Below are 14036 nucleotides of genomic sequence, written 5' to 3'. Positions count from 1 at the left end.
GAAGATCAATAAATTTTTCGATTATTTACTTGTCACAATTTCAACTACCACCATTTTAGTTCCTGTACACATGTGAAAATGAATTTCTTCAAACAAGACATAGTATTATTATACATATTAGGCATAATTTGGATAGAAGTCCTTAGCAATTTGGTCTAAAAATTCGTACAAGAAAAGAAGGAAGTTATATGTACCTATCGAGTTGTATGCTCTCTAGCATGTTTACAGTCACAGATTTCTACACACTATTGTAGTCTCTAGATACAAGTGAAAGTAAATTTTTTTGAAAGTCGATATAGACAACTCCCAAATATTTTCAAACAAACAACTTACTTTACTCATTCATTTATAATTCCTTGAAATCAAGTTAAAGCCCAAATACAATTAGATCTAACAATGAGATTGTTTTAACAAAACAACTTAGACATTCATATCCTCTCGAAAAATTCATATTAAAACAAACCATCAACATTTTTTTAATTGATATTTTGTTTGCTTTACTAAAAAAATAAAAAAGATAAAATATATTGTAAATAACTGTCGGAGTTTTTATTTGCTCAAACATTAGACATTCTAAAATGATGTTGGTCAATTATGTTGTCATGAGAATAGCTCTAAAAAGAAGAACATTGAGGATTATTTTTGTTTCTTTTGTTTGGTCAAATGGATTGGTTGTGTTCTCCTTTTGATTTAAAAAAAGTTTTAAAAAAATTAAAAAATAAAAATAAAAATTGATTCCATATAATTAATCAAGTGGCAGAAAGAATATCCAAATCTAGATGAAGAGCAATTTTTGGTATTAAAATACCAAACTTCTCTTCCAATCCTTCTTTCCCAAAAAGAATTTTTAATGCCGATATCTTATAGAATCTCTACATAATATTATCATTAATTAATTTTTTTTCCTTTTGAAAATGATATTGTCATTAATTTTATCGACATAAACTATTATAAACTTTTGTAAAACGTATTCAATAAATTGACTATGTAACTGATATTTAATGAAAATATATTTTTTAAATAGTAGTAGACTAGTATTGGATGGTACTTTTTTCTTTCCTTTATTTATTTGATTTCAAGCGTGAAATATGTTTTTTTTTTTTTTAAAATTATTAGATATATAAATTTTCAAATTTTGTGTTCGATATATCCCTAAAATTTTATAAAAAAATTAATTTTATATTTCAATATAAGTCAAATTAATTTTTAAAATTTTAAGAGATTTTATATAAGAAATTGAAATATTAGGAATTTATTAGACGTTTTCATAGTTGAGGTTCTTCAATTGAAAAAGCTAAAAAATTATTATAAAATTTTTAAAATTTAGAGGTCTTTCAGATATAAATTTAAAAGTTTTGAGATTGAAGGTGTAATTAATTTTTTTTTTTAAATATTATTTGGATGAAAAATCCAAATTAAATGGTGGGAAAGAGGGACCAAATATTGTTGGTATTTATTGGTTGGATTGGAAATGGTGAGGGTCTAGTGGATGCTGGTGAACATGTATGACTTGTATGTTTTAAAGCAATTATATGCACTATTATTTTGGGATTTATGGGAAATCAATATGAATATTTAATGCTTTTATAAAATTATTATATTACTCAATAAATAGATCACCCCATTTCTGAAAAATGAATGAATAAATAAATAAAATTAACAACTAAAAAGATTATAACAAATATTTAGATATATCTTAGACCGCTCTTTTTGTCACATGACAAACTATTTTTTTTTATAAAAATATTTTAAATACTTAGTTATCGTGTGGTTTGAGTGGATTGTACAAAGATAGGTGTAGTTCATGATGCATCTAAATATTGTTATTATTTGACATATTTTGACATTAGCTTGTTTAAAAGAAATATGATCGATTCTCAATCTAAATATAGAAAAGAAAAAAAGGAAAAAAAAAGTAAATGCAACTTGAGATAATGAGACACCATTGATTTAAATAGTGTTAACTTCTCTTATATCTCGTTTATCAAACCAATCACTTTTATATAATTAAATTTAAAAAGGATGCGTAACCAGTCCTTCTAGGATCACCATCCATTTGCAACCAAGACACAAAGAAAGAGTTACGTATGGAGTAATAACCACTAAACATTGAATATATACCAAAAAATTTAGAGTATTATTTTATATATAATATTTAGAATATGAAATTGAGGGGAGGCTCAACCCATGCACTTAATGTTAATATGTTCCTGTTTGTAAAAGTTCAGAGTATGTTTGAAATATATTTTCAAATATTTAATTTAAAAAATAAGTTATTTTGAAAAAAAAATGAAATGTTTGGTAATCACTTAAATTAATTTTGAAGTGTATTTTCTTTAATTTTGGTCAATGGTATTTCAATAAAAATGAATTTTTTGAAAAACATTTTATTAAGTTAATCCAAACGGCCTTATTGTTTTGGATCTCTATTTATTATTATTTATTTTTTGTAAATGTATTGAATAGTAAGAAAGAGAAGAAGACTTACAAGTTACAACTTAAGGCCAATATAAACAAAATGCAACCACAAGAGTTATAAAACAAGACAAATAATAAAAACAAATACATCCAAAGAACCGTTAAAACACAACTAAAATGTTATTCACTAAACCGCGTTCAAATGGAAAAGAATAATTAGGGTTAATAATAGGTTTAGCTCCTAAACTTTTAAGTTTGGGTCTAATAAGTCCCTAATCTTGAGAAATGTCTAATAGATCAATGAGCTTTTAATTTTTTGTCCAATAGATTCAAAAGATATTAAATTTTTTTTAACAATTAATCAATTTATTAGATATGGAATTAAATTTTGTATGATGACACTCACATTTAATTTTATTTTTAGTCCACAAAATTAAATGTTTAATAGGTTAACAACCAATTTGATTCACAATCTAAACTATAGAATTAGAATTGAAAATAAACACCTAGTACTAGACACCTTTTAAAATTCATAACAACACAAAGTAAATAGTTAAGATTAAACTTATCAATTAACCGGGAATTAACTAACAGAAACCGAGAATTAACTAACAAAACGTATTAATTTGATTGACAAAATTAAATTGACTTGAGGTTAAAAGCAAAAGACCATATTGTTGTTTAAGAACTCCAATGTTAAAATTTTGAAATAATCTGTCTATTTGGATTCAAGAAAACTTAAAAAAGTGATTTTAAATCTCGTGATTTGAAATTCAAAGAATTATTTTAAATTAATTTACTTTATTTGAAATGACAAAGATTTAAAATTCTATATTTGAATAGTAACTGAAAAAGAAAAAAAAAGAGTTAAGAATTTACTAATATAGATTTCGACATATATGTATCGATTGAAAATTGGAATTTGATAAGATTAATTAAGTAATTTACTTTTAAATCCTATGAAATCCTGTAAAATTCAAACATTTTAGTCGAGAATTTTTTTTTTTTGGAGCAAATATCAATTTATACCTTTAAACTTTGGAGATTGTATCAAGTTAAATTCTAAACTTAGAATTGCATAAATTTAAAGTTTAAAGTTTGAGATTTGTATCAATTTAAATCCTAAATTTTTGGAATTTGTATAATTTATTTTTATAAGTAGTTAATAAAAATATAAGAAGATAAAACAGTAAAACACTCCCACTGTCGAAGAGAGTAGAAAAAAACAAACAAAAAGGGAGTATCTACAAATTTGTAATTTGTATTGATTTTAATTTAAATATAAATTTGTGTAGCAGTAGAGCGGGCCCTAGCTAGCGCCTACCATTATTCAGGGCTTACTTAACGGCCAAAACTACCCAATTAAAATCCCGTAAAACCCGAAATCAACCTCGCAGCACTTGAGGGCCCCACATGTTTAGTTTTGTTTAGTTTAGTTTAATCACAACATTAATCCCTCCTTCTTTCCCCTTAATCTCTTTATATACTCCTCCTTCTTCCTCTGTTTTTTCTCACATCTCTCACTCCTTCATTTTTCCACTCACAAATGGCACCGCCTACAGTCCCTCTCTCTCTCCTCTCCCTCTTCCTCTTCTCTGTTTCTCTCTCCGCCGCCATCTCTGCAGCCCCTGCCGCCGTTCCCAACCCCGAACTTGTCGTAGATGAAGTACACAGGTAAGAGAAAACACACAAACATTCCCATTACTCTGTTTTTCTTGCTCTGTTCTTTCTCTTGAAAATGTGCGTCTCATTTTGTGTTTACAGAAGCATAATCAATGCGACCAAGAGGAGGAATTTAGGGTATCTCTCATGTGGGACTGGAAATCCAATCGACGATTGCTGGCGGTGCGATTCCAATTGGGTGAAAAATCGTCAGAGACTAGCCGACTGTGGAATCGGATTCGGCAAAAACGCCATTGGCGGCCGTGACGGCCAAATCTACGTCGTCACCGACGCCGGCGATGACGATCCGGTTAACCCCAAACCAGGAACTCTCCGTTACGCCGTAATCCAAGACGAACCCCTCTGGATCATCTTCGCTCGCGATATGGTGATTCGATTGAAAGAAGAACTGATTATGAATTCCTTCAAAACCATCGACGGCCGTGGTGCTAGTGTTCATATCGCGGGTGGGCCTTGCATTACGATTCAGTACGTGACGAACATTATAATCCACGGTCTCAACATTCACGACTGTAAACCAGGGGGAAACACAGACGTGAGAGATTCCCCTCGGCATTTCGGATTCAGAACGATATCGGACGGCGACGGCATTTCGATCTTCGGCGGGAGCCATGTTTGGGTTGATCATTGCTCTTTATCAAACTGTAACGATGGATTAATCGACGCGATTCATGGGTCTACAGCGATTACGATTTCGAACAATTACATGACGCATCATGATAAAGTGATGTTGTTGGGGCACAGTGATTCGTATACTCAAGACAAGAATATGCAAGTCACCATTGCTTTCAACCATTTCGGTGAAGGTCTTGTTCAAAGAATGCCCAGGTAAAGATATGAATCTGATATTGAAATGATTTCATCTTCTTCGTTGAAATTGAAATTGAAATTGGGAATTTGGGGGATTTTGGTTTTGCAGATGCAGACATGGGTATTTTCATGTGGTGAATAATGACTATACGCATTGGGAAATGTACGCCATTGGAGGAAGTGCTGCTCCAACAATCAACAGTCAAGGGAACAGATTTGTTGCACCAAATGACAGATTCAGCAAAGAGGTAACAACATAAACAATGCACAAATAATATTACCTTTTTCTTTTTCTTTTCCCTTTTTTTTTTAATGGTTGGTTTTGGGTTGATTTGAGTTGATTTGATATTTTTAAAATATTATTTATTAAATTACAATTTAGTCCCTATATTTTGTAGAAAGTTATAATCTAGCTCCTTTGATAAACCTTACTATATATGTCAATGTTCTCAACTAATTAAAATAATTTTATCAACTATGGGAATTATTTATGATATTTTCTTAAATCATGATACTAAATTCTAACTTTTAAAATTATAGAGATTAAATTCCAACTTTTTTTTTAATCATAAGAACCAAATTTGTAATTTTATCTAAACTTTTAATTTTTTTTTTAATCAATCATGAATTTCCAATTTATTTTTAAAGTTCAGAATAAGAATTCTTGAAGTGAGGTTGTTTTGTTTGAAGAGTTTGTAGACCCCACAACTAAAAGACATTAATTTCGTAACTTACTAATTCTTTACACCGTGAGTCTCACGGCCAAACAAGGTATGTGAATCTGAATAAGTGTTTAAATACGAAAGAGTCAACGGGCTAAATTTGTAATTTTATTAGGTTGATTGTGATGAGTAAAAAGTAAGGTTATATTGTGGATTTGTGATCCTAATGGATATTGGCGAATGATAGGTGACAAAATACGAGGATGCACCGGAGAGTGAGTGGAGGAATTGGCATTGGAGGTCAGAAGGAGATCTGATGCTAAACGGTGCGTTTTTCACTGCCTCTGGTGCCGGAGCGTCATCCAGTTACGCTAGAGCATCAAGCTTAGGTGCGAGACCGTCATCGCTCGTTGGTACAATTACGACCAATGCAGGTGCACTGAACTGCAAAAAGGGCTCCCGCTGCTGATTATTACTCCTACCCAATTTGAAACCAAAAAAGGAACTGAAATTTGAAAGACTGGTAGTAGCTAGTTCTAGTTGGTTGGTTGATTTTCTTAAAGTTTAAATTAAAATTGTTGATTTTATGAAATGGTAATTTGAGGGAAAATCAGTAGGAAATGGAGGGAAAGTAAAAGAGGAAAAAAGAAAAGAAAAGAAAAGAAAAGAAAAGAAAGCTAAGATAAGACACTGAACCAATAGTGGTCAGTGAATCTGCTTCTTTCATTATATCTTTTTTTAGTTATTTTCTTCTTTTTTCTCTTCCATTTTATTTTTTGTTTATTGGTTTTGGGTTGTTTTTATAATTATTACAATGTACAACCTCCGCATGTAATTCTTGGAAACATTGGGGCTTTCCTTTTAAGAATGTCCCAAATCAAGTCAAATGCAGAAGAGTTGATATTTCATATACTAATTATTCTCTATCCTTTAGTTACATATTTCAACTGATGAATATGGCTCTCTTGAAATTAGTTTAATTGAATATGAGTAAAACGAATTTTCTATTATTTTTCGATATCTTTGTGTCATCCTTGCGCGGGAGCTATATTAATCTTCTTTCTTCCAATTTTATTAAGTATCCCCAAATGATAGTACAACACGTCTAATATTGGTTTATAAATTCTTTTAAACTTATTTTACATTATTAGTAATAAATTAATGATGAAGTCTAAAAGACATAAGCCTAGCTCAGTTATTAAAACATTTATTCAATTTTCTTAAGTAGAAAACGTAGAAAATTATCTTGAATTTAATTTATTATTATTTGAATTAATAGAATACCGGCGCCATAAAGACTAAAGAGTGCAATTTATTATTAATTTCTACATCGATGAGTGGAAAAAGTGAAAATAAAGAGAGGAATTTTAATACGAGAATTTCGGTGAAAAGACAAAACAGGCCACTACTCCTCATATGCCATTTTACTTTGATGTTTCGCCTACTTTTTGACCATTCACATTACCATAGCTATTTTTTTAAAAAGCTCTATTCAATGAGGATAATGGATGGAATACTTCTTTTGATGGAATGAACTTTCTTAATTTTAACCGTTCAAGGAGGAGATTGAATCATCAACTTTTAAAATGATAATCCATAATCCATACAATTTAATTCATTAAGTTATGTTACAATTCACATGTTGATAGTAAATTAAGTATTTATAGAATAAGTCAATCTCATTAGATTTAGGTTTATTTATAGAAAAAAATTGTAATTAATCATTTAGCTTTAAACATCAGCTCTACCAAAGTCTACTAGTCAAATATATCACGGAAGGCTTTTGGTCTGTAATGATTTTTTTTTTTTTAATGAATCTTAATTTTTAGTTTAATATATTTATCTATTTCCACTCTAAACTTTTTTTTTTTTTTGATATAACTAACACAACTTAACAATTTCTTTCTTGAAAATATGTAAGGTGGAAACAACGAATCTCTAATCTAGAGGTGTGCATAAAGACACCGAAATTGATCCGACTGATCGATTAATTTCGGTCAAGATTGGGATTTAGTCGGCCAATTTTCGTTTTTCATAAAAAAAAATTGAAAAAATCGACCGATCAATCTTTTGTTTCTTTAAAAAAATATTTAAAATAAGTATAAAAGCAAACCCATTACCATCAACCCAAACTTAAACCTACTACCTTAGTACTGATTTATTATTTTCTTTTTTATGTTACTTAATTTATAAACTCACTACGTGATTGATTTATAATTTAAAAGTTGCAAATTATGTTAATTGTACAATAGGACTTCATTGATTCAGCTTTTCTTTTCATTCATCTTGATTTTGTTTGCAAAAAAAAAAAAAATAAAATAAAATCATAAAACTGACCAACCAAACCGACTGTCAGTCAAATTTCACACATTCTTTTGGTCGATTTTCGGGGTTGATTTTCTCCCAAAACCAATACCAACTGACCAATGCACATCCCTACTCTCTAGAAGCCAATCATTCGAGTTTTATGTCAAACTGAACTAGACCATTTTCTCAACATTCAATTAAAGAGTTTTTTTTTTTTTTTTTTTTTTTTTTTTTTTTTTTTTAATGTCATTATTTTTCTTTCTTTCTTTCTTTTTTGAAAAAGGTTTCCATGAAAACTTACTTTCAAAGAAAATCATTCCTTATTGATTTCAAATACATGGACTTAAGTTTTATCCCCCCCGATTTCAATATATATATTTTTAATGTACAAAATTTCAACCATGTTAAGTTACGACCAAGGATGGGAGAAAGTCAAATATAACAAAATCTAGTAAAATCAATAAATGGGTTGATTAGTCATCTAGTTTCAATAAAAGTATTTTTATTTAATAGTAGGCAATTTTAGTTGATTTCGTGCATTAAAAATGAAAACAATAATATTTATTTGGTTTATGTCGGCAGGTATTTTTCTATTATTTATGTTTAAAAAAAATCCTTTTAATTCTTCCAAATTGATAACTAAAACAAAAACATAACAGATTTCTTTAAATAAAAAAAAAAAAAAACATTTTTTATGGTAAAGAAGTTCATCAATCCCTCAGCTATTAAATTATATTAATTATAGAATATCAACTTCTAAACGTATAGGTGAATCGGTGATGGTCCAAACCACAAATACTATGAAAGAGAAAAAAGATGTCTTAACCATTATACGATTGTCCAACTTAGATGAATTCTCACTCGATGTTTCGAAAAATATAAAGACGTTTCAACTAGTGAACGATTCCCATAACTCGAAAAACCGATTAAGTTAGTATTTATGGGAGCAACCAACTAAAAACTAACAGTAGAAATTAAAAAAAAGAGGGGATAAGAGAGGAAAGTAGAGGCAAAAGGCAAAGCACATGGCATTGGAAGAAGTGGGTGTGATGGGTATATGTAATGTATACATCTGAAATTTTGGGTCAAAATGGCTTTAGAAAAAAACAAAAAAAAAGATGAATGTATAAATACATAGATGAATGATAGCTTTGTTGGTTAAACATTAATTGAGAGTTTAAAAAAAACAGGTCATGTTTATTGGCAAAGCACATGCTACCATTAATGTCTTCAAGTCACTCTCATATATCCATTTTCCCCTTCAAATCAAACTCTTCATTATTGTGCCTTTGGCTCCTGCACTTTTCTTCTAGCTGCAGTGCCCTTTTGACTATGCTGACATTTACAAACCCAAATATTTCATGGAAGATTTTAATATGTGCATCGTAATGTGACTGCCACTTTTGTAACGATTGAATTTATGATGGGACTGTGTTTCCTTTTCAATTTGTCATTCATATATTTAATCATGTAAAAATTATAGCAGTATTATATTAGTTGAATATAATAGTTTCTTGAGAAAGTATACTTCTAGTTTGCAAAGTTTGAAGTTTGTGTCAATCCACAAGTTCTTTTATCTTAACGAAATGTGTCAGGTACATTCGAAGTTTTTTTTTAAATTGAGAAAGACCTAGATTAACGATGACTGTGAACTTCAATTTCACGTGGATTTTATTAGATTTATCGATGAGACTACGAACTCTAACTTACTTACTTGAATATAATTCAACTAGTTGAAGGATGTTGAACCAATAAGTTATATGTTTGAATCTCCAACCCTTGTTATTAATAAAAAAACAAACAAACAAAAGAATAGGAATGCAAACTATAACGTGATTTTTGAACCAATTCATAGACCATTAACTAGTCATAATAAATGGTAGTATCATACTCGTTTTAATTGAGTGTATTATTTAATATATAATTAGGTACCATAACAAACGTAACGAATGCTAATTACGATAGGGATAAATACTTTTCAACTTTTTAAATAAGTGGGCACATTAGACATGAGTAAGAAACTAAAGTAAGTTTGCATAGAACTTTATTAATTTTGTTTGAGTGAAGATTGTTGGTTAACTTATTAAGTGTAAGACACATGAGGACAAGGAGATGATTGGGATTTAAGTAGATGCAAGGACTGACATTTATTGAGGAAGTTAGCAACTTTTAACCCAAATGATGCCTAAATCAACTCATAAATGCTTGTTCTTGACACTTAGTTAGGCCATCAATTATATCACTTCAATCCTAACATATATCAACCAAAAGCAAACCAAAATAATTGTTAAAAAAAAAAAAAAAACAAAACAAAAAGGGTCTAACGACAATAATGAAATTTCAAGCTGACAATTTTTAATAATTTTTTTAATGTTATGGATTTCCTATATTTTAATTTTGAATTTCGATAAAATTAGAATAGGTACTTTAAAGAGATATAGCTATAAAAAGTATGTCTAACCATCGACTTACAATTATTATGATATATGAATACTTACTTTATTAGATAATACTAATGTAGGGGAGCATAGTTTATTTCTATAATATAATAATTGAAATAATTGAAAGTGATATATATTAATAAAATTCTATAACAATAAAAATTGTAGAACAACGAGACATGAAATTGATGTGTTATTAAAGCATTAATTCTAGTCAAGTATATTTATGTTATAAAAGTAATTATTTTTCCACCAAAACAGATATAGTTCAACTGACATATAGACGAATTAACGATTAAGGGGTCGGTTTGTTGGTTAAATCTTCTTATTTTTATCCTTATTATATTAAGAGAATAATTTTTTAGATTCATTAGGTGACCTAGATTTTAGAGATTTGTAGGTGGGAAAATGGAAACACAAGTGGGAGATGTTGAGTGAAAAAGAGTTGTTTTAAGAGGGAAGAGGGAATAGAGATGATTAAGACTATTTAAGATTAGACCTTCACCTTCACAAAAACAAAGCTCTAAGCCCCATGTGCATTTTTGCTTCTACCCCACTTCTTGATCTTAACATTTCATCTAAACCAATAATTCCTTCACTTTCCATATTTTGTTTTTATTTATTTATTTTCTAATAATTATATACTTTTTATTTCTTTTTCCTCTCTAGGTCTCAAGTCTAACTAGGTTTTTTTTTTCCTATTTTTTTCCGTAAAATTTATGTTGAGATTTTAGGATCTGATTACTAATCTCTTGTAACGTACATTGCACAGAAATCTATAGTAAAATTCAAGTAAGACGAACAATCAATGAAAAATTTTCACTTGTTCACAACCCAAATTCTTTATACAAAGATGGAATAAATTGAGAGAGATTGGAAGAAGAGTTCTTTTTCTATATTCTTTAGAGAGAGACGTGTTCTTGAGAAACTGTTAAAAAAAAAAAAACGAAACTTAAGCAAAAAAAATGCAATTACATAAATTATAGAGATCCCCTTGCCAACTTTATTGCCTCTCACTTGTATAAATTTCTTATTCGATATATAAAAACAAACAGAACTTTATTTTTAATATGCAAGTATTTGAATTATTAATCAACTTATTGGCTTGTGGTTAAAGCAAACATAGTTTAACTGACTTATAGTAATGTCTTGAAGTGTAATAATATTTGAGTCTTCACGTTTTTTTTTTTTTTTTTTTTTTGGTGTGTAAAGGTTGATGTTTATTCATTTGTTTGTACTAACTTTGCTTTGTTTCTTTGTTCTTTTATCATGAACCATATTATACACGTTTTTTGATTAATCCCTCATAACATGTTATTAATAATTCTTACAATTTGACAAAGGTTGGTTGAAATAATTCTTTTAAAGTCTTTTTACCTTTTCGATTCATGGTAAAATTAAAAACATAAACTTGAAAGAAAAAGAATTAATATTTTGGGAAGTGGGTCAAGTTGGTTGATTAATTTCAACTAAGATATTCTTAACTTAAGCGATGATAGCTAATTAAATTTTAATAGGTCGTTGGCTTTGATTATCGTTAGGTAAGTACTTTACTAATAAAGAGGTAATTTGCACAAACAAAACAAATTAGCTAATAGCCAATGCCTTCCACTTCACTCCCATAAAATTTGGGTAACTTTTGTGATTTCAACAAAATGTAGGGGCAGCTTTTAAACGGTGATTTCTAATTGAAGAAATCTCGCAGTAAATGATGCCCAAACCTATGGAATCTTTTCTTTTTTGGTCATCACTAATCAGTACCTAATGAGCTACTCTTTGAATTTTGTAACATTAATCCAAATTAAGATCTTAATCATTTCCCACAACTATAAAATCAAAATTGTACTAAAAAAACTATAAAATCAATTTTATTATTATAAATGTGTTAAATTGGGTGTAATTAGATGCACAAGACATGCGTCACTCTGTTGATGTGTCTCATACTTACACATTATTAGTGTCCATAGTAAGCCACCTCCTACTTATCATTTTTCCTATAAATAGAGGCATTTGGTAGAGCTTGAGAGAATACACATACATTGGTGATCAATCCAAAAAGATTGGAGAAATTTTCATAATTTCTCTTTTGTTATTTTATATTCTCTTGTTATTTATTCATTTTATATATTATTATTATATTATATTTTATTCATATTTGTGTTCTCGTTGTGCGACGTTGTGCTCCTCAATTTTACAACACTTTATCAAGAGGAGATTCTTTCATTTCCCCCACTGAAGGTAGGTCATAAAGGTATGTCGTTTTTCTTCTCTTCGTTATAATTAATAAATTAAATATTATTTTGCATATTTAGTACATATTAAATTTCTAATATAAATACAATGTTTCGTGATAGTGTTGCCATGAAAAACCTTACGAAATTAGAATTCACAACCCTTGACATTAATGACAATAATTATTTGTCATGAGTGCTCGATGCCGAAATCCACTTGGATGCTATTGTTAGGTTTTGTGTTCTAAAACTCGTGGTTTGTAAACAATAAACTTATTCTGAAAATACAATAAGTTGTTATTGAATATATGAAATTGCTTATTTCGTTTTAGAAATAAATCCAATAAAATAAAAAATCCATAACTATTATATGAGTACTTAAACTTTATGTAGAGACATAAAATTGGATCAGGTTCAAGTAAATAGTCAAAATGATCTATAGTATATGAATAAGAGTGAGTGCCTTATTCTGATAACACTATTGGATGCAACCCACTCTGTAGTTGTTACAAAGAGTTGTAAAGTGCTACAAAAATTCGTATATGTGATGACATGAGGAGTGTGAAGGAAATTGAATCCGAGGATTTCCATGAGCAGCAGAATAGATCATTCCAAATTACAATCATGAATGAACATTACAAATTACAATCGAAACAAAACAAACAGTTATGCAATCAATATAGAAATTACAGCGTGATACAAAAAAAACAAGGAGAATGCTACGAACATTTGTCGACTCGTCTCCATGCTCCTTACTCACGAACGTTCGAACACAGCAACCTCGAACAACATGACTGCTACACAACATGAACACCGTGCACTGTAACTCCGCGATCGCCTCAGTTACGAACACCCTAAAGGAAATCGGAAACGAGATTTCCATGAGCGCGGAACAAGACTATTCCAAATTACAATCATGAATAAACAAATCATTTACAGTCGACTTCAAACAAACGGTTATACAATTATACAGAGAAATTATAGCATGAATAAACTCAAATGCATAGAAAGAAAAACTCTACGCACATCGACTAAAACGTCTCCACGCTCCGTTGCACCTGAAAGCTCAAACAATGGCGACCACAAACGCCCGATCTACACGACTTAACACCGCACGAACACTTCGCGCTCGTCCTCAACGATCTCCTCTGTCACGAACTCCTTCGCAACAACGAACGACCTCCACATCACCACAAACGAATTCCTCCGCAACACCACGAATGGCCTCCAGAAAATCTCGACGATGTCGAGTTTAGTCTGACACCACCAACAAGACGACCTTGGTATTCTCGGTGTGAGAATCCAGAGGGTGGGCTCTGTTCGAACTTGGTGTGATGCAGACGAAGGAGAAAACAACGATCGCATACATGACTGGGCAAGTGGGAGATGGCTGAGACCTATCGCATAAGTCGATGCCCAATTGTTTAGACAAAGCTATGCGATCGTCTAGCAAAAGCTACACGATCGTTTAGCTCGGTCTGTCG

At 30.0% G+C, this 14036-nt stretch overlaps 1 protein-coding gene and 1 pseudogene across 1 annotated transcript; one reads left to right on the top strand and one right to left on the bottom strand.

Annotated features, from left to right (window-relative positions):
* Positions 1-3923: 3923 nt before the first annotated feature.
* On the top strand, positions 3924-6489 carry LOC120083647 (probable pectate lyase 22). The gene is made up of 4 exons (XM_039039482.1): positions 3924-4092; positions 4183-4929; positions 5021-5159; positions 5821-6489. The coding sequence occupies exons 1-4, from the start codon at positions 3965-3967 to the stop codon at positions 6040-6042; spliced, it is 1236 nt and encodes a 411-aa protein (XP_038895410.1). The 5' UTR covers positions 3924-3964; the 3' UTR covers positions 6043-6489.
* Positions 6490-6569: 80 nt separating this feature from the next.
* LOC120084327 lies at positions 6570-6666 on the bottom strand (annotated as a pseudogene).
* Positions 6667-14036: the final 7370 nt, after the last annotated feature.

This window comes from Benincasa hispida, chromosome 8, assembly GCF_009727055.1.
Source record: "Benincasa hispida cultivar B227 chromosome 8, ASM972705v1, whole genome shotgun sequence".
Classification (NCBI taxonomy): domain Eukaryota; kingdom Viridiplantae; phylum Streptophyta; class Magnoliopsida; order Cucurbitales; family Cucurbitaceae; genus Benincasa; species Benincasa hispida.
Note: the sequence above shows the minus strand (reverse complement) of the source record. Positions and strands in the feature narration are given on the sequence as shown.